Source organism: Mustelus asterias, chromosome 15 (assembly GCF_964213995.1).
Source record: "Mustelus asterias chromosome 15, sMusAst1.hap1.1, whole genome shotgun sequence".
In the NCBI taxonomy this organism is placed as follows: Eukaryota; Metazoa; Chordata; class Chondrichthyes; order Carcharhiniformes; family Triakidae; genus Mustelus; species Mustelus asterias.
Genome location: NC_135815.1, coordinates 31,030,075 through 31,052,271, shown reverse-complemented (window position 1 = coordinate 31,052,271; position 22,197 = coordinate 31,030,075). Strand labels below are relative to the sequence as shown.

At 42.7% G+C, this 22,197-nt stretch overlaps 1 protein-coding gene across 2 annotated transcripts in view; it reads left to right on the top strand.

Moving 5' to 3' along the window:
- The window catches only part of mta3 (metastasis associated 1 family, member 3), a 233,063-nt gene that overhangs the window by 177,488 nt on the left and 33,378 nt on the right, over positions 1-22,197 (top strand). For both annotated transcript variants that reach the window (XM_078229698.1, XM_078229697.1), the window contains exons 15-18: positions 9,785-9,874; positions 13,011-13,169; positions 15,407-15,442; positions 21,124-21,155. In XM_078229698.1, coding sequence (XP_078085824.1) covers positions 9,785-9,874; positions 13,011-13,169; positions 15,407-15,442; positions 21,124-21,155 — 317 coding nt within the window. The remainder of the gene's footprint in view (positions 1-9,784; positions 9,875-13,010; positions 13,170-15,406; positions 15,443-21,123; positions 21,156-22,197) is intronic.

The following is a 22,197-nucleotide window of genomic DNA, read 5'->3' as shown; positions in this document are numbered from 1 at the left end:
TGATTTGCAATTCATGAGTTCTCTTTTCCATTCTACAGTTTACTGGCTGAATTGCAAGTTAATAACAGTACGCATTGTTATTTTTCAGCCAAGTCTTTGTCACCTGTTATCTGGCCATGACTGAAGTGCAGCAGTTTTACCATAAATCAGATTATTTTCTTTTGCCAGAAATACTTACTCATTGTTGGGATTTGGTTCCACTGATAACAGATGCCCCCCTGGTAAGCCATCCAATCAGCCGTACTTATTTTGTGCTGGCTGACGGTTCTTATTGATGCTGAACTTAACCATAGGAGATCCCATTTTTTTCCTGATACCCGCAGCAAGAATCACTAGGTAGCAGTCAGAAGCTCCCTTCCCGAACAAAGGGATAGTAAGGTGAATTAATGAGTCCCATTAGCTTGGAACAGATGGGTATGAAGTCAAACATGTCACTTTCCAAACCTGTATGTTTCAACTATTCAACAGAAAATTCTGCTGCACCACAGGGTCAGTGTTATCAACTATTGTAGCATAGAACATAGAACAGTACAGCACAGAACAGGCCCTTCGGCCCACGATGTTGTGCCGACCTTCATCTGAAACCAAGATCAAGCTATCCCACTTCCTACCATCCTGGTGTGCTCCATGTGCCTATCCAATAACCGCTTAAATGTTCCTAAAGTGTCTGACTCCACTATCACTGCAGGCAGTCCATTCCACACCCCAACCACTCTCTGCGTGAAGAACCTACCTCTGATATCCTTCCTATATCTCTCACCATGAACCCTATAGTTATGCCCCCTTGTAATAGCTCCATCCACCCGAGGAAATAGTCTTTGAACGTTCACTCGATCTATCCCCTTCATCATTTTATAAACCTCTATTAAGTCTCCCCTCAATCTCCTCCGCTCCAGAGAGAACAGCCCCAGCTCCCTCAACCTTTCCTCATAAGACCGACACTCCAAACCAGGCAGCATCCTGGTAAATCTCCTCTGCACTCTTTCCAGCGCTTCCACATCCTTCTTATAGTGAGGTGACCAGAACTGCACGCAATATTCCAAATGCGGTCTCACCAAGGTCCTGTACAGTTGCAGCATAACCTCACTTTTCGCATCCAACGCTTGTGCACATAGAGCAAGTGGTTTGGTTGGGCAATGCACAACAAATCCCTTAAATTTCAATACTTATGTCATGTAATTTCTTACTCAGATACTGAATTTTGCATGCAAATCTGAGGCTGTGACAGTGCTGGTATATGAGCAGTAAATTACTTGACATAACATATCACTTAACCCACACATATCCACAAACGCTGCTGTTGCTTCCAATGGATTTAACATTTCATCACTTGATTGCCTTATTCAAATGTGTAACATGTAAACAAAGAACAACAAAAGGAAACATTGAGAAATGTTTGTTCGGCATACAGTGAGGCATTTAATTAGCAACCACCAATTTGTATTTAGTCCCTTTAACTTGATAAAGCTTCCCAAAGTCCTTCATTTATTTCACAAAATTTGAAGCACAGGTAATAGGACAGATGACCAAAAAAGCATGATTAAAGAGAGGGGTTTTCAGGAACATCTTAAAGTAGGGGGAAAGGTTTAGGAAGGGAATTTCAGAGCTTCGGGCTTTGGCAGCTGAAGGCACTGCTGCCTGTGGTCGAGCGATTACAATCGGGGATACTAATGAGGCCAGAATTGGAGAGGAGCACAGATGTATTGGAGTTTTTACTGCTGCTTTTGAGGATAATTTATGTCCAGTTAGTGTTATGGAAGAAGCATTAAATCAGAAAACCGCTAAATAATACCAACATCAAGTATGTTAGCATTAATGTGATGAAATGCCTGCAATGCTGCATCTTTTGACAATCTTAGGTGAAATAATGAATGTACAGTTCATTGTAGCAGTCCTGTGGTGGGTACCTTACGACCCCCACAGTAATTTTTGTGAACTAAACAGAAATTATGAAGTTTGATTTTGTTCCTGATGATTTATCTTATTTTATCTTTTAGTAATTGATGCAGAGTCCACCAAAGAGAAGTGGCCTACCTAAAGTATAAATCATCTTTGGCTGTGTGATCTTCAATTACTGTTGCTCTAAAAATTGATAGATTTTGCGGAGAATGTCAAATTAGGTCTTAGCTTGGAGTTGGATTTTATATAAATTAGATCAGATTAACAACCTGTAAAGTAGAAAGAAAAATGTTGATTGCGTGTACAAGTAGGTGAAATACAAGTATGAAAATCGTTGAAATAAGACCGTGGGCGGCAACGTGGCACAGCGGTTAGCACTGCTGCCTCACAGTGCCAGGGACTCGGGTAGCTGTCTGTGTGGAGTTTGCACATTCTCTCCGTGTCTACGTGGGTTTCCTCCGGGTGCTCCGGTTTCCTCTCATACTCCAAAGATTTGATTTGATTTATCATTGTCGCATGTATTAACATACAGTGAAAAGTATTGTTCCCTGTGCGCTATACAGACAAAACATACCTTTCATAGAGAAGGAAAGGAGAGAGTGCAGAATGTAGTGTTACAATCATAGCTAGGGTGTAGAGAAAGATCAACTTAATGCAAGGTAAGTCCATTCAAAAGTCAGACAGCAGCAGGGAAGAAGCTGTTTTTGAGTGACACGTGACCTCAGACTTTTGTATCTTTTTCTCGACGGAAGAAGGTGGAAGAGAGTATGTCTGGGGTGCGTGGGGTCCTTAATTATGCTGGCTGCTTTGCCAAGGCAGCGGGCAGTGTAGGCAGAGTCAATGGATGGGAGGCTGATTTGCGTGATGGATTAGGCTACATTCATGACCTTTTGTAGTTTCTTGCGGTCTTGGGCAGAGCAGGAGCCCCATACCAAGCTGTGATACAACCAGAAAGAATGCTTTCTATGGTGCATCTGTAAAAGTTATTGAGAGTCGTAGCTGACATGCCAAATTTGCAGATGTGCGGGCGAGGTGGATTGGTCATGCTAAATTGTTCCTTAGTGTCAGGGGGACTAGCAAGGATAAATGCATGGGGTTATGAGGATAGGGCCTGCGTGGGATTGTGGTCAGTGCAGACTTGATGGTCCGAGTAGCCTCCATCCGCACTGTAGAGATTCTATGATTCTATTATTAACTTAAAGCGTGCATGAAAAATGAAATAACCCTGGACCAAGAGTTAGCTTCTGTTTGCTTTATTCTTTCATGGGAGGAGGGTGCCTCAGGCAAACCCAGCATCTGTTGTCCATCTGTAATTGCCCTTGAGCTGAACACTTCAGATTGCTGTGGGTCTGGAGTCACATGTAGGCCAGACCATTGGGGCTCTTTTACACCCCCTCCCACCAGTGGGATTTTTTTAGTCCCGTCGAAGTCGATGGATTTTCAAACATCTCGCTGCATTTTTCAAACCCCATCTTCGCTGTGACGGGGCCGTAAAATATCGCCTCAGGTGAGGGCTGCAGATTTCCTCCCCTAATGGATATTAGTGATTCAGTTGGGTCTTTATGAGAATCGATGATGGTTTCATGGCGAGCTTTCCATTCCAGATTTAATAATTGAATCTAAATTCCACCAGCTACCATGATGGGATTTGAACTCATGACTTCAGATTATTACTAGACCGGTGACATTACCCCTATGCCACCATCTCCCCCCCCGCCCCCCCCCCCCCCCCCCCCCCCCCCCGCCAACTCCACCCCTGTATAAGAATAAGAACAACAAAATAGAGTGACAGAGTGCGAGGATTGTGAAGCAGGTCAGCTTCATTGTGAAGCAGACCGGAGGTGTCTGAAACAGGTCAGTGTCACAGTGAAGCAGACCGGGAGGAGTGTGAAGCAGGTCAGTGTCACAGTGAAGCAGACCGGGAGGAGTGTGAAGCAGGTCAGTGTCACAGTGAAGCAGACCGGGAGGAGTGTGAAACAGGTCAGCTTCATTGTGAAGCAGACCGGGAGGAGTGTGAAACAGGTCAGTGTCGCTGTGAAGCAGACTGGGAGGAGTGTGAAACAGGTCAGCTTCATTGTGAAGCAGACCGGGAGGAGTGTGAAGCAGGTCAGTGTCTCAGTGAAGCAGACCGGGAGGAGTGTGAAGCAGGTCAGTGTCACTGTGAAGCAGACCGGGAGGAGTGTGAAACAGGTCAGTTTCTCAGTGAAGCAGACCGGGAGGAGTGTGAAGCAGGTCAGTGTCTCAGTGAAGCAGACCGGGAGGAGTGTGAAACAGGTCAGTGTCACTATGAAGCAGACCGGGAGGAGTGTGAAACAGGTCAGTGTCGCTGTGAAGCAGACTGGGAGGAGTGTGAAACAGGTCAGTGTCGCTGTGAAGCAGACCGGGAGGAGTGTGAAACAGGTCAGCTTCATTGTGAAGCAGACCGGGAGGAGTGTGAAGCAGATCAGTGTCACTGTGAAGCAGACCGGGAGGAGTGTGAAGCAGGTCAGCATTGCTGTGCAGAGACCAGGAGAGTGAAACAGGTCAGCGTCACTGAAGTGAGGGAAAATAAACAAATGTCAACATCATTGGAAAGCCATGCGTTGACTGATGAGTGAATATTGCTGCTGCTTTTCCTTTCCCCTTGGTGACTGTTAGGAAACAGTGAGAGCAGAGCGGTGCTTAAAACAATGTGGAGAGAGCGAGCTTTCACATGGTGAGCAGCAGGGAGCAGTGAGAGCAGAAAGTGGTTATCAGCCACCATCAGGAGCCTACCTGTGGGTTGGAGTCCACGTTCAGATAGAAAAATTGCGGTGTGAGATTATTGGGAAGCAGGTGGGTGATTGGTTGGTGAGTATTTCCTATTTATCTTATCTCAATGATAGTATAACCGGCTGAGTCTTCTCTTTTTAAAGTAAGGTTTACTACTACCAGTGATGTTATCTTGAGCATTCGGATTTATTAGTTTTATTTAGGTTTAATAGTATTGGTAAGGTTTATTAATAGTATGAAGGTTACTGGTGCTGATAAAGGTTTATTAACTGCAGTAAGATTTATTAGCAGTAGCGAGCTTACTAACTAACGGATAAAGGAATTGGAGAGCTGCGCTAGCTTCTCAAGTGCACATCCTGTGATATGTGGGAACTCCAGGACACTTCCCATGAGGTTGAGAGTTTTGTGAATAGCACAGTTATAGGTGTGGTTACCCTGCAGCTTAAGAGTTTGCAAGGAGAGAGGGAATGGGTGAACTCCAGGCAGTCCAATTAGAAACTGGCGGATAGTGCAAGAGTCCACTAAGTGCAACCCACTCTCCAACCAGTATTCAGTTCTGAATTATGAACGGGAGTGCAGCCAGAGCCACGTCCATGGCACAGAGTGTGCAGAGATACACAAGCAAGACTAGAAGAGCATAGTGATAGATGATTCAGTAGTTAGGGGAATAGGCAGGTATTTCTGTGAGTGCAGAAGTGATTCCAGGATGATATGACGTCTCCCTTGTGTCATAATCAAGTATGTCAATGAACAACTATCGGGTGAGGTGATAAGGTAGCAGTCATGGTACACATTGGTATGAACAACATAGGCAGAAAGAGGATTATAGTATTGCTGTCAGAACTTAGGGAACTAGGTGGGAAATTAGCAAGCCGGACCTCAAAAGTAGTAATCTCTGAATAACTTCCAATTAATATAAGTAGGGGAATATTTAGGGGACACTGACCGTTGCATCATAAGGTTTAGGCTGGCTTTGGAAAAAGACAAAGAATAGTCTAAGAATAATTAACTCGGGTAAACCAACTTCAATGGAGTAAGAATGGATTGGGGCCGAATAATTTGAAATCAAATGTTGGCAGGAAAAGTACTAACAAGAGATGCACAATGAAATGCACAATCAAGGTATATTCCCTTGAAAGGAAAATGTTGAATAAACAGATCCAGAAGCTCCTTGGACGATGAGAGATAGAGACTAAGATGAACAAAAAGTATGCTTATAGAATCATAGAAACCCTACAGTGCAGAAGGAGGCCATTCGGCCCATTGAGTCTGCACCGACCACAATCCCACCCAGGCCCTACCCCCACATGTTTACCCGCTAAGACCTCTAACCTACGTATCTCAGGATTCTAAGGGGCAATTTTTTTTTTAACCTGGCCAATCAACCTAACCCGCACATCTTTGGACTGTGGGAGGAAACCGGAGCACCCGGAGGAAACCCACGCAGACACGAGGAGAATGTGCAAACTCCACACAGACAGTGACCCGAGCCGGGAATCGAACCCAGGACCCTGGAGCTGTGAAGCAGCAGTGCTAACCACTGCGCTACCGTGCCGCCAGGCGAATGATACAATGAAGAACCAGGCTGAATATCGAAGATTGTTAGAGGAAGTGAAAAAGCAAATAAGAGGAGCAAAGCGGCAGTATGAAAAGAGACTCACAGCTAAAATAAAAGAGAAACCCAAGGTCTTATTTAGGCACATGGTAAAAGGGTGGTAAAAGGAGGATTGGGGCCATTCAGGGACCAAAAAAGGGATTTGCGCATTGAAACAGGGGCATTGTTGAGGTTCTAAATGAATACTTTGCATCTGTCATTACCAAAGAAGAAGATACTACACGTGCCACAGTGAAAGAGGAGGTAATTAATACACAAGAAGGATTTAAAATTGATAAAGAGGAGGTTTTGGACAGGCTGTCTCTACTTAAAGATGATAAAGCATCAGGACCGGGTGAGATACATCCAAGGGTACTGAGAGAAGTGACAGTGGAAATTGCTGAGTCACTGTCCGTAATTTTCAAGCCTTCTTTAAACTCGGGTGGTTTCAGAAGACTGAAGAATTGCAAATGTTGCACCCTTGTTGAATAAAGATGTAAAGATAAGCTCAACAAATACAGGTCAGTTAGTTTAACTTTGCTGGTAGGGAAACTTCTGGAAACAAAGACAAAATTAATAGTCATTTGGACAAATGCGAGGTAAGTAAGAAAAGCCAGCATGGATTTGTTAAGGGAAAATTGTATTTGACTAACTTGCTGAGTTTTTTGAAGAGGTAACAGAGAGAGTTGATGAGGGCAGTTCTATTGATGTGGTGTACATGGACTTAAGGCATTTGGTACAGTGCCACACAGCAGACTTGTGCGCAAAGTTATAGCTCATGGAGCAAAGAGGGAAGTAGCAACATGGATATGGAATTGACTGGAAACATAGAGTGGTAGTTAGGGATTTTTTTTGAACTGGAGGAATCTTTGTCGTGGAATTCCCAAGAGTCAGTGTTGAGAGCCTTGGTCTTCCTGAAATATATTAATAACCCTGGTGTACAAGATGCAATTTCAAAATATGTGGATGTTGCAAAACTTGGAAGCATCGTGAAATGTGAGGAGAATAGCATAGAACTTCAAAAGGACATGGACAAGTTGATGGAATGGGCAACTGCATGACATGAAGTTCAATGCTGGAAATGTGAAGTGATTGACTTGGGAAGGAAAAACAATATAAAATAAAAGATTCAATTCTAAAGGGGGCGCATGATCAGAGGGACGGGGAAATATATGTGTATGAGTCATGGAATCTGGCAGGACAGATTGAGAAAGCGGTTAATAAAGAATACACTGTCCTATCCTTTATTAATAGGAACATAGAGTACAGGAGCAAGGAGGCAACGTTGAACTTGTATAAGATACTGGTTCAGCCTCAGCTGGAGTATTATGTCTAGTTCTGGGTGCTGCATTTTCAGAAACGTGTGAAGGTGCTGGAGGGAGTGGAGGGAAGATGCACGCAAATGGTTCCAGCGATGAAATCTTCAATTATGAAGAAGTTGAGACTGTTTTCCCCAGAATAGAGAAGGCTAAAAGGAGGTTTGAAAGAGGTGTTCAAAATCATGTGGGATCTGGACAGAGTAGATAGGACGAAACTGTTCCCACTCCTGAAAGGATTGAAAGGGGACAAATTTAAAGTAATTGGCAAAAGAAGCAAAAGCGACACGAGCAAAACCTTTTTCATGCAGTGAGTGGTTGGGGTCTGGAATGCAGTGCCTGAGATTGAACCTGCCTCCAGCACGATCGAGGCATTCAAAAAGGAATTAGGCAGTTACTGGAAAAGGAAGAATGTGCAGTGTTACGGGGAGAAGGCAGGGGAATGACACTAGGTGAATTGCTCTTTTGGAGAGCTGATGCATACACAATGGACCAAATGGCCTTCTGCACTGTAACAGTCCTGGGATTCTGCAGCATACTGTTTAAGAAACTGCTGGATAGAAAGAAAGTCGACAGTGCGTAGAAGCATTAAGACACACGAGAGCAGGTTTGTACTGGTATTTGCTATAATTATAGTGCTAAATTAAACAGCCAGCATGAATTTGACAGAAGATCTCACCTGACAAACTCCCCAGGGATAATTTAGGGTATTAAAGCTAAAGTTGGTAGCAGCACTTCTTATAATGTAGTTTACTTAGGCTTTCAGTAAAGTTTTGTGAAGCTCCATCTGAATGATTTTTAATTAAACTAAAAACTACAGGAAGCTAAGATACGTTGGTCTGGAAAAGAAATTGGTTTAAAAAATTAGGAAACACACGACTATAATATTTGCGCAAGATCAAAGTAATCCTGCAGACATTGATGCTGAGGTTCTTTATTACATCTAAACGCTTTTTAAGTGCTAACTTGGCTCAGTGGATGCACCCTTGCCTCAAGGTCAGAAGATTAAGAGCTTAATCCCCAACACAGATGCACATAATCTAGGCTGACATTTTAATTTCAGTGATATCGGTCAAGCGATGAATGTTGGCCAAAGCACTGGCAGAACCAGCAACTATTCTTAGATATAGGTTTCATGGGATCTTATGTCAGTTAATCTCTTTGTACCTGTAGTTGAAGTCAACTGAAGCATAAAAGAGCCCATGAAACCTGCTCAGGGCAGGTAATTCAAAGCTGGATAATCCAGAAATTTAAAAAGAAGTCTTTCCTTCCATACCTACTCTCCTCCCTAGCTACTATTTGTCACAGCAATGATAATCATGCATATGCAGGTTAAATTTGAGAGCTTTATGTGGAGTCTAGCTTTATTGTGTGCATGGATTGGAGAATTGGGGAGATGAAATTTTGGTGAAGATATTGCCACAGGAAACCAATTGACTAAACATTCATTGTCCGAACAGTATTCCAAACATTTCAGAACTATACAGCTTTTATTGTCTTGATAATTTAATGATCATTGGTTAAACTCAAGGCAACAACAGCTTATCATTTTAGTCTGCAATTTTTTTGTTATTCATTCGTGGGACATGGGGTGCCACTGGCTGGCCAGTATTTATTGCCCATTCCTAGTTGCCTGAGGGCAGATGAGAGTCAACCACATTGCTGTGATTCTGGAGTCACATGTAGGCCAGACCAGGTAAGAACGGCAGATTTCCTTCCCTAAAGGACATTAGTGAACCAGATGGATTTTTTTGACAATCGACCATGGTTTCATAGTCATCAGTAGATTCTTAATTCCAAATATTTTTTACTAAATTCAAATTCCACCATCTGCCGTAGCGTGGAGCCTCAAGCATTTGTTGAGTTTCTGGATTAATAGTCCAGCGATAATACCACCAGGCCACCGCCTCCCCATTTGTGTAAAGCTCAATTGAATGGATAACCGGTGATACAAAGATTATTAATCTGAATACATTAACCTGCTGCTTGTAGGATGCGCTTCTGAGTGTTTGGTATATTTCAGAATTCCTGTTGAATTAAGTCTTCCATTTGACTCAAAATATTTTGCATGGGAGTTTCATATTCTGTGAATTTAAGTATCGTATATGTTTGGAGAATGGACAGAATATTCAAAGAAAAAGTTCCACTTGAAGAGTACTGTCTAACCATCTAGGTTTGCAGCAGCCGATGCATGTACATGAGATGTCTCCTCTTTCATCCTCAGGTACAATGAGATTTCCAGAGGAAGTAAAAAGACCACTAAATATCAAAGCTCCCTTGAGGAAGCCTCTGACAAGCGTTATCAAGTATCTTGGTGGGTGCTGAAGTCTTCGTAATGGTCTGCTGCTTAATTCGACTTCCGTTTCAGAAATTCTAATTGAAGTATCGAGGAATCTAGGTAGAACGATAATGTATATACCATCAAATAAATCTAAATGAGGGTTAAATTAAATCAAATGTGACAGGTGATTCCCACAAATAAGATATGCAAGTGTGAAAATAATAGCGCAATGTGATTTTGGAGCTATTAACATTTCGACATCTGAATTTTCATTTTTGTTACGTTTTGGGATACCACTGCTGTGTTGAATGGCCATTAGCTCTGCACCCCCCCCCCCAACCCCATCAACACACAAAACAATCATTTAGAAATGTTTAATATATAATTGATAAATCTACAGAGTGATTTTAATTAAGTATAATTTTGATACAACACCATAATTTTCAAGAAACTAACTCTAGGATGAACTGGAGGCAGTGACACAGTGGTTAGCACTGCTGCCTCACAGCGCCAGGGACCCGGGTTCGATTCCTGGCTTCGATCACTGTTCTGCACGTTCACCCCGTGTCTGCGTGGGTTTCCTCCCACAGTCCAAAAGATGTGCTGGTTAGGTGCATTGGCCATGCTAAATTCTCCCTCCGTGTACTTGAACAGGCACCGGAGTGTGGCGACTAGGGGATTTTCGCAGGTACTTCATTGCAGTGTTAATGTAAGCCAACTTATGACATTAATAAAATAAACTTTTAAAAACTACAATTGTAGCAGAAGCTCCATAGAAACTTGTAAAAATATGGAGATAAGCTATCTGTGATGTGTTCCGGGATATCATCGATTGATATTTAAGTATTCCTGTTTAAACCATGTAAACTGAGATCTTTGTCACGCGCATTAGGGGCAGTTAAAACAGCACATAGCTGTACAAACTCAAGGTTCTCTCAATTTAAGAGTAGTTTTTCAAAAAATAACAACTGCCATCCTGTTCTCCAGCTGCCTTGACTGTCTATTATCTCACTGAACAGAAATTCAAACTGAACTATTTAATTTAAAATGTGATTGAAGAATAAGATCAGTAGATGTTACAAGCCAGCAATAAACCCTAAACAATAGTAGAATTATTAAAATTTTACATGTGGCGGCAGGTGAACTGAGGCAGGGCTGAGTTGAGCAATATTAAGGAGGTGAAAAAAGGTATTCTTAGCGATGGGGCAGATATATGGTCAGAAGTTGACCTTGGGGTCAAATCTTGGGGCCAGGGAGAGTGATGGAGTTGGTAGCCAGAGAGTGGAATTTGTAGTGGGGGGACTAAAGACAGTGGCTTTGATCTCTCAGTAAGTAATTGGGGGAAGTTTCTGCTCATCCAGATATCGATCAAGTAGTCTGATTATTTAGAGCCTGTGGAGGAGTCAAGGGAGGTGATGGTGAGGTTTTGTCAATGTACCTGTGAAAATTGAGACTACATATTAGCATATAGATAAGAAATAGGAGGGGTGATGGTGGCGGGAGGTAAGGATAGATCCTTGGGGGACATCAGTGGTAATAGTGCAGGAGTAGGAAGAGAAGCTATTGCAGATGAGCTTCTGGCTATTACTGGATAGATAAGAGTGGCACTGAATTACATGTTCAAGTCTGCAATGCAAATAAAGCCTACGAACTTGGACAGTAGTGCTACCAGCTAAGTCAAGCCGATCCTTGACAAGATTGGAAATTGGGAACTTGAGAAGATGTTGGAACAGGAGCTGGATGCTAGTTTTGTTTCCACATGGTGATTGCAGAAAGGTTGAAGGAGGTGTGGTGCTGCAGAGGTTAAGAGAAATGTGGAAATGCCATAAATTGCTTTGCCCTAGATAGAAACCTCAGAGCTGTCAAGGTTTATGGTTGATCTGTGATTTGAGTGGGAGAGTTAATGTGAAGGCTGAGATTGAGTGAAATGAGATGTACAAAGGTGTCAGAGGAGTAGGCATGTACATGCTCCAAAGCTCAGCAGTAGATAGATAAGAGATGTCCCAATATTACAATATACATACTGTTAATTGTTGATAGAAATGCTTTAACATTGAAACAGCACTTATTTAATGATTGATACAAGCAAGAATGTACTTTGACACAAACTGATCTGAAAAAATAATTTAGTGATTTGAACACAACAATGCAATACTTTGTAAGCTGCATCAGGTTAGTGCACACAGATAAATATTCAGCAAGGAGATCAAAAAGAACTCCTATACGCTTTGAAGTATATCCCTATGGAGCTCAGAAAAAAATAGATTTCATCTCATTGAAACTTAACAGATTCTTAGAGGGCTTGGTGCAGAGAGGCTGTTTCTTCTGGAGATTCTCAAATTTGGGGACGTGGTGTCACAGTAAGGGGGTGGACAATTAGTATTGAGAAAAGCAGAAATGTCTTTACTCAGAGGATTGTGAATCTTTGGAATTCTCCATTATAGGGAGTTGTGAATGGTCAGTTGTTGAGTATATTCCACAGATGCATAAATTTTTAAATACTAAAGGACATCAAGGGAAACGGGTATAGGGTGGAAACATGGATTGGAGACAGAATATCAGTCCATGATCCTTACTGGGTTTCCTCCCACAGTGCAAAGATGTGCCGGGATATATAAAGGGGTTGCAGGTGGCACTGGGTATTGGGTGTGTGTATGTGGAGTTGTAAAAGAGAATAAAGTGAGTTTGTGAAGAAGCTGGACTTGCATCATCTTTTATTACCGGACTGCAACTGAGAGGCTTAACATCTGCGTGTTTCCTCCGGTTGCTCCCACAGTCCAAAGATGTGCTGATTAGGTGGATTGGCCATGCTAAATTATCCCTTAGTGTCCCAAGATGTGTAGGTTAGGGGGATTAGCCATTGGGTCCTTGGTAAGGTACTCCGTCGAAGAGTCAGTGCATGAGCTGAATGGCTTCTTCTGCACTGTAGGGCTTCTATGATTCAATGATCCTTATTGAATAGCAGAACAAGCTTGAAGTTTGTACTCCAGCTCCTATTTCTTATGTCCTTATGGGAATTACAAGGAGCAGTGTTTATTTGTTACATTATTTAAAACTTTCCATCAATAGCCAAGATATTAATTGAAGTCGTCATCAACATTTCTGACCTGCTTTTTCTTCCACTTTCTCAATTGTCTAATTGCACATAACCTTTTTTTCCAATACACAGAAGTGCATCCCGCTGTAAAACCAAAGGTGTTAAGAAGGGTGCCAAGCCTCACTTCAGGGAACTCCAGTCAGTCACCAAAACAACTATTTGCAATTCAAAACCATGGCTCTCCAACAATTCTAGGAAAGCAAAACTACAGCCAGCACAACGGAGTGGATGGTTAGTTTAACACTCAAGTTTAATTACTAATAGTGTGTTCAATCAAGGGATATATTCAGTGTTTATTCGTACAATGTTTAAATTGTTCTTGACCCTCATTGCTGTCTACATTTTTTCTGTTCTTCAGTAGGGAGGTGGTTGTACAGTTTTACACTGAGTATTCCTGTGCCCAATCCAACGCCGGCATCTCCACATCAGGAAATACTTCACAGGGTTCAGTACTGGCTAAGAGTTAACTTTGAACACTGGGAATTTGACTGTCAGACAAGGCTGAGGTTTACATTTGCCATCACTTGGGTTATGAGTCACATTTTTCCGTAGTTTTGAATAATCCAAAATCTTTTCTCGTTATGGCTCAGGAGTTTCATGTAATATTCAAATGATTGAAATTAGCCTGCCAGATTAATTTTCTCTGATAAAGATGTACACAACAACAATTTTAATGAAAGTTCCAATGTGTATTATGCTGAATCGCAGACTTTCTGTTCACGAAAGCACATGGAGCCATTTGATTGCTCTCAAAGTCACCTTCTCCAAACTGGCACAAACAAAATTAGACCAAAATTTGTCTTTTCAGATTGCAAGCCTCATTTCAATACGTTGGTCTCTTAGGCCATCTTAGGCTTGCTTGATTACTAATAGTAGTAATCCCTCTACTATTAACATCAATGTGGAAAATGTTGTCTATTTTGAGTGGGTGAATGCAGCAACTTAAATGATCGACCACGAAGGTCTGAAAGTCTGATTCCTGAACTATTTAGTTGATCTTGATGATATTGTTGGGATTGGTCTGGGTGGCCCTATCCAAGAATAGAAATTCAGTCAAAGCTCCAGCCCCCTATGGGCGGCACGGTAGCACAGTGGTTAGCACTGCTGCTTCACAGCTCCAGGGTCCCGGGTTCGATTCTCGGCTCGGGTCACTGTCTGTGTGGAGTTTGCACATTCTCCTCGTGTCTGCGTGGGTTTCCTCCGGGTGCTCCGGTTTCCTCCCAGTCCAAAGATGTGCGGGTTAGGTTGATTGGCCAGGTTAAAAATTGCCCCTTAGAATCCTAAAATGCGTGGGTTAGAGGGATTAGCGGGTAGATATGTGGGGGTAGGGCCTGGGTGGGATTGTGGTCGGTGCAGACTCGATGGGCCGAATGCCCTCCTTCTGCACTGTAGGGTTTCTATGATTTCACTTGGCAGGTGTGCATACCAGATGAGGGCAGGATGGATTGTGTTGGTTCCAACAGTAGGAAAGAAGAACAAACTTAAACTTTTAAAAAAGAAATAAAAGATTCCAGGTCATGATGTGATTCTGAGTTGAAATGTCAAAGTGGAACCTCCTTCCACCATGGAGCTGACCACTATACCTGCTTTCACGAGACACATAAACACCTTTTGAGGACTGAGTCCATGGGAATTCCTCATGTATAGGCTGCCGTCCCCACCCTCCAGCCCTTTTACATCAGTGATTTTGTTTCGGCTGAGTGGAGGCCTGGCCCCCAGCCTGGCTCTGACTGTTAGGGCAGACGTAAGCTGCAGTTGAAGGGGAGTGGACCTGACTTGCAACCCACCATCTTATCAACTTTTTGCTAGGCATGTGTTGTGGCTGGATTCTGCCGAGGGCTCAAAAGTGGGCATGTGGCTACAATTAGCCTGAAGGCCATTTACATGATGTATTCCTGACTTGTATATATTAAGGCTACAGGTTCAATTATTGACCTTTGCTAATTTAAACAATCTCAACTAGTACAATGGGGAGTGGAGGGGGGAGTTTCTAGAATTGGTCCCAGAATCACCAGTTCGTGATCAGTTAAAATTGGAAACTCAGTCTGAAGAATTGTGGATGCAAGTTTGAATGGTGGTGTGTCAACACCTGCCCAGGCGTGCAAATTAATTTTATATGTACTGAGGCAGTATAAGCATAAGACCATAAGACATAGGAGCGGAAGTAAGGCCATTCGGCCCATCGAGTCCACTCCACCATTCAATCATGGTTGATTTCAACTCCATTTACCCGCTCTCTCCCCATAGCCCTTAATTCCTCGAGAAATCAAGAATTTATCAATGAATGAACAACTCCTGCTTCAGGGATACTTCCTCATTGGGAGCAAAGGCTTATGATTATTTGGAGCTGGTGACAGTGATATTGCGAGTTTAATATGAACTATTGTTGTGTGAATAGTGCAGTTTTGATGAATTCTGTACGTTGCAACGAGCACCAAATATCTGACATGAACTTAATTTCCATTTAGGAAGTGTGAAGAAACGACTGTTGGTGTCCTATCGGGGTAAGATTTAATAATATCTACTTTTTTGATTTGATTTATTATTGTCACATGTATTAGCATATAGTGAAAAGTATTGTTTTTTGCACGCTATACAGATAAAGCATACCGTACATAGAGAAGGAAAGGAGAGGGTGCCGAATGTGGTGTCATAGCTAAGATGTAGAGAAAGATCAACTTAATATATGGTAGGTCCATTCAAAAGTCTGATCACAGCAGGGAAGAAGCTGTTCTTGAGTTGGTTGGTACGTGACCTCAAACTTTTGTATCTTTTTCCCAACGCAAGAAGGTGGATGAGAGTATTCCGGGGTGCGTGGGGTCCTTGATTATGCTGGCTGCTTTTCCAAGGCAATGGGAAGTGTAGACAGAGTCAATGGATGGGAGGCTGGTTTGCGTGATAGACTGGGCTTCGTTCACGACACTTTTGTAGTTTCTTGCTTAAGGCCTATGTTATATGTTACATAGACCCAGAATTGTTTTCAAATAGGGAAATGTTAATTTAGCTACATTTATTTGGTTTTTCAGAATATTGTCTTGTCATTTTTGCATTCTATGTAATGTCCCATGTTTCAGTGGGCAGATGGCCCCTGGGTCATCATTGAAATAGCTTCAAAAGTGATTTCCTTCTGGTGCCATCTTTTATAGATGGTTCAAAGTGGTCTCAGTAGCATTGAATGCACAAGGAAAACATACATTTTAATGGAGTCTGTATAACTTATATTATTAATCGGTACAGCCCCAAAATAAAATAAGGCCCCGTAACTTCCTCAGCAATCAGCAGTGGATAACCACTCCATACTGACTTAACTGCATTTCAGTTGTCTTGCCTGACCTTTCTGACTTAGGCCAGGTGAGACTGAAGCAGCAACGCGCGTCCACAACTCCAGCCACCAAGTCCCAAATAAGCAGAGCAAAGGTGGGCAAGTTCCCTTTTTATGACACTTGCTGCCGTAAAACAGATGGGTTTAAAGGTCCCATTGAAAGGGAGAAGGTAAGTGAATGGAATGTGGGCATTCGGACCATGGCCGTGGGTGTGGGGGACCCAAACATGGTGGGAGGTGGTGCGATCCAGACACTGGAGTTGGGGTCCAGTCATGGGGCTGCGGGAGAGATCCAGACATTGGTGGGGGAATCCAGGAATGTGGTTGGGAGGAGGTGTCACCAGGGTCGGGGAAATGTGGTGTTCTGGACATCGAGAGGTGGGAGATTTGGACATTGGGTGGGGGTGGGGTGTTGGACTGGGGCTGGGGGTGAGGGGGGGTGGGTGAGGGGGGCTGCTTAGACACTGGGGGGGGCTGGGATTGGGGTTCGGACCTCGGGTGGGGGGATCCAGACATGATTTTACAGGTGACCGGGGTCCAGAATCGGGATATGTTAGGGAAGGTAGGGAATCGAAACATATTGTGGAGTTGCCAATCCAGACGTGGGGGTGGCAGGATTGAGACTGGGGTGGGGGGACCGGATCCAAACATGTGGGGAGGGTATGGAGACCTATGGGGGTTGGGTGGGTTGGGGGAAATGTGGACATATTGCCAGGGTGGGGAATCCAGGCATGGATGGGGGAATTTGGACACAGGAGAGGTGAGTTGAGGGAGTGGACATCAGAATGTGGATTTGGACATTGGCGGATGGATCCAGAAACACAGTGTGGGGGCGAAATGTTCAGCCATTGGAGTTGGAGGTGTGGTTCACTATCGAGAGGGGGTAGGTTCAGACATCAGTAGTGGGATGTTCAGATACAGGGGGGAATTGGACATCAGTGGGGAAAATAACATATCAGCAAGGTGTGGGGGGGAGGTGGGGGTGGTGTGGGAAAGGGCATGGGGAAGTATCAGGTAAAGGGAGAACATAAGAAATAGGAGCAGGAGTAGGCCATCTAGCCCCTCGAGCCTGCCCCGCCACTCAATAAGATCATGGCTGATCTGAAGTGGATCAGTTCCACTTATCCGCCTGATCCCCTTAACCCCTAATTCCCTTACCGATCAGGAATCCATCTATCCGTGATTTAAACATATTCAACGAGGTAGCCTCCACCACTTCAGTGGGCAGAGAATTCCAGAGATTCACCATCCTCTGAGAGAAGAAGTTCCTCCTCAACATTCACATTGGGGGTTGTCAGGCTGTTGTGGGGTCGGGCCCGTTCAGGTAGGTTGTGGGGGGAGCGGGGATATCCCGTGCGTGTGGGGGCTGGTGAATACCATGGGGTGTGGGGTGTTTAGTTGGGGTGGTGTGGGTGATCCCCTGGGGAGTAGGATGTGTGTGGGGTGACCCGGCCTAGCTGTTTAAAATAGCTACTTTGAAGTTAAAACTGCTTCTTTTTCTTTTAACTCTTTCGGAGTAACAATTGGTGCAAATCTGGCAGAACCATTTGAGGAATTTAAATCCCTTTGTTGGATGTTTCCCAGCCCAGGGTAATTGTCCAGAGGAAATTAGCCCCTCCAGACAATTGCTGGGTGAACCCTTACTTGGGAACCTCCAGGATGGATACCCCAGCATGTCTTTGGTGTACCCCAAATTTGGCAGTCGGGAGCCATGAAGTTAAGCGAATGAACCCACAAAAATATTGATAATAACCCTATATATCTCATAATATTAATTTTTTACTGTATGCTAAATGCATTCCATGTTCTGTCACTTGAATGCAGAAGATCTATATAATTCACTCGTGCTTACATTGTTCAAGAGTTGTGCCATTCCCATGGTATAGAATAAGGCTTATTTTGTATCTGTCTTTACTGTACAGCATATTAAGGGCCTTAGTGAATAAGGGCACTCTAATTAAAGTTAAATTTAGGAAGGCTGAAAACAGGTTGGGCCCTTGTAATTAAAATCCTGGTCAAAAGTAGACATCATCATACAACACAATTCAAAACAAATCCTAGCACTTACATTTCTGTCGTGGGTAATGGTTCTTTATTTTTAGAATTGTCTACAGTATGTGGTGCAGTGCTGAATTTGTCCCAACTGGTTTGGAGGAAATTAAAATCGCCCTCAGTGCCTCTGGTTTAAGAACGGGGGCAAAATCAGCAGTGCTTGTCATTCCTGACAGCTCGATAGTTAGTACTTGTTAAGTCAAGGCATTATGTGGCTCTGCCCTCTTGTTAAATCGTTTGACAGCAGTCACTGTCCAAGCTTAATTTAAAAAAAGATCCACTTGGGGAATTACCCAGGTGACTGCCAGCAGCCAATTATTCTTTTTTGTTATTCATTTGTGGGACATGGGCGTCGCTGGCTGGCCAGCATTTATTGCCCATCCCTAATTGCCCTTGAGAAGGTGGTGGTGGGCCGCCTTCTTGAATCGCTGCAGTCCATGTGCTGTGGGTTGACCCACAATACCGTTAGGGAGGGAATTTCAGGATTTTTACCCAGCGACTGGGAAGGAAGGGTATTATATTTCCAAGTCAGGATGGTGAGTGGCTTGGAGGGGAACTTGCAGGTGATGGTGTTCCCATGTATCTGCTGCCCTTACCCTTTTAGATGGAAGTAGTTGTGGGTTTGGAAGATGCTGCCTAAGGATCTTTGGTGAATTGCTGCAGTGCATCTTGTAGATAGTATACACTGCTGCTACTGAGCATGGTGGAGCGGCAGTGGAGGGAGTCAGTGTTTGTAGATGTGGTGCCAATCAAGTGGGCTGCTTTGCCCTGGATGGTGTCAAGCTTCTTGAGTGTTGTTGGAGATACACCCATCCAGACATGTGGGGAGTATTCCATCATACTCCTGACTTGTACCTTGTAGATGGTGGACAGGCTTTGGGGAGTCAGGAGGTGAGTTACTTGCCGCAGTATTGCTTCGCCTCTGACCTGCTCTTGTAGCCACTGTGTTTATATGGCGAGTCTAGTTGAGTTTCTGGTCAATGGTAACCCCAAGGATGAACCAGCACAAAAGTGAGATGAGGGATAACTGCAAAGACTGGAGTAACGTCCTTGGTGAGTTTTTGCTAACCAGGCATAATAAAGTATTAAAAAATATTTGCAAGAATGATCACAGCTTTGATTTGTATTTAATGGCAGATAAATAAAAATGTGTAACTTCCTGATGCAGTTGTTTTATTTTAAATGAACTAATAGCTCGCCAAGTTATTCCCCATTAAAAAATTTATTGATTTCTATTTAATAAGCAATTGTCATGATTAATATTTTAGTTAAGTTACAATCCAACATTAATGATCCACATGATCATGTGTGTTGCAGTCCACCATGATGGTAAGCTGCCAATAAAAGAAATTAAATATTGAACAAAAAATTCATAGTATATGTAATAATAATTAGGAAAAATTGTTATAATGCAGTGATTTTCAAAGCTGTAATCTTCTCTGGGTTCACTTGAAGGTTGGTTAACCATTTATATTTGACCCCTGGAGTTTCAGTTATCAGCTAAATTCCTTAATGAAAGGATTGCCTTCTGCTTACTCCCAGATTCTTCGATTCCATATTCATTAGTAATTGTGTACTTCACTTTGTTACAAAAATATTGTTAATTAGGTTCAGAACATGTCTGAAATAATTAAATTAATTCCACAGCTTGGATTTAATCAGACTAAAGGTAGATTGAATTCAATAGTTCAAGATTTATTTTGTTTGAATTTTGATAACATTAGAATTAAGAGGATTTAAATTCCACAGTTGGCACATAGCTTAATGTTTATTACTTGTGCTCACAAAAAGGCTGAGCTTCATTTTGCTTTGTGGATACTGGTAACCAAACACAGTGCACCAGAAAGAAAGGGACTTTTGTATGTTTTATTCTTATTTGTTAGTATTGGTCACTATTATGCGGTTCTGCATATTTATGCTAAGAAAGCAACAGTTAATTTATTGAGAATGTGTTCTATTCAATGTTGTTTTCTTTTAGAATGAACATGCAAGTCGTATACTTCAATATTTACCCAAATGTGTCTGTATATTTATCAGGGACCCGAGTTTGATTCTGGCCTTGGGTGACTGTCAGTGTGGAGTTTGCATGTTTTCCCCGTGTCTGCGTGGGTTTCCTCCCAGTGCTCCGGTTTCCTCCCATAGTCAAAAGATGTGCAGATTAGGTGGATTAGTCATAGAGTCATAGAGGTTTACAGCATGGAAATAGGCCCTTCGGCCCAACTTGTCCATGCTGCCTCCTTTTTTAACCCCAAAGCTAGTCCCAATTGCCCGCATTAGGCCCATATCCCTCTATACCCATCTTACCCATGTAACTGTCCAAACACTTTTTAAAAGGCAAAATTGTACTTGCTTCTACTACTACCTCTGGCAGCTTGTTCCAGATGCTCACCAGCCTCTGTGGTCATGCTAAATTGGTCCTTAGTGTCCCAAGATGTATGGTTTAGGTGGATTAGCCATGGTAAATGCATGGGATTGCGGGGGTAATGTGGGGGCTTGAGCCTGCGTAAGATGCTCTTTAGGAGAGTCAGTGCAGACACGATGGGGCTGAATGGCCACCTTCTGCACTGTAGGAATTCAATGGTTATTCCTTGGATTTTTTCTTTGTGGTATATAGTCAATCAGCATTCTACTTTCCATTTTTTATATTTTTGATTTTCCCGATTTATAATTTCTGAATTAACCTGGTATGGACTTCCTTTGTGATTTAACTCTAATACAGTCAATCTCACTTGTATGCATGTCAAGCGATAAGATACTGTAACGTTACACGCGATTAGAACTTCTTTTAATTTGTTAATCCTAATTTTCCAGATGTTACGAGTCACGTACAAGGACCACGAATGGTAAGTGTGTTATGTTAGGAATACTTATCGAAAACTGAACTAAGCCTATGGTTATTCTGAGTTGTTTAATTCTGTTCAATGTATCATAAATGTTTAAGTACATAAAATTAATAGTTCCTGATAGAACAATTGCGTGATAAATGCCTTTCCAATGGTGCCCTACTTTCTTCCACTGATTTGGATCAAGCATTAAATCTCAGGTGGTATGCCTCACTGTGTTTGCTCCCATCTTTTAAATGAACTGAACTCAGGAGCACAGCTGAGTTCAGCTGAAACAAAGCTAAGCTCTTGCAAAAAGTACCTCTTGACTTAAGCTGGGGCCCTAATGTTTTAAAAATGCCCAGCAAGTATAATCCATGCTTCGATTCCTAACAGAAACCAGAAGTGGCACTGCTGCCTCACAGCGCCAGGGACCCGAGTTCGATTCCCGGCTTGGGTCACTGTCTGTGCGGAGTCTGCACATTCTCCTCATGTCTGCGTGGGTTTCCTCCGGGTGCTCCAGTTTCCTCCCACAGTCTGAAAGATGTGCTGGTTAGGTGCATTGGCCATGCTAAATTCTCCCTCAGTGTACCCAAACAGGCGCCAGAATGTGGCGATTAGGGGATTTTCACAGTAACTTAATTAGTGTTAATGTAAGCCTACTTGTGACACTAATAAATACACTTTAAGCAATAGCATTACTCATTTGAATAAAGATCAATTCTTTCAGACATTAAATCAACTTTTATTTCAGTCAGCAATTTGAGCACCTAATTTTTGGTTGGGGCCAGGGGTAAGAGAGATTATATAAATTGGAGGGTGGAATTAAATCTTTCCTCCCAAATTATTTAAGATACTGAATTTTGCATTTTGTGTTTTGGAATTTAATTTCATGTCACACTTGTTGCTAATGGGAACAGACAGTCTCAAGATGTTTGGATAAGATTCTTGTCCTTGTGAAAAAACTGAACGTTGAAAATAGTCACTCATCTGCCATTCTTTGCAAATAATAATAAGTTGTTTTTACTTATTACAAATTGACAAGGGAAATGCTCACAAACAA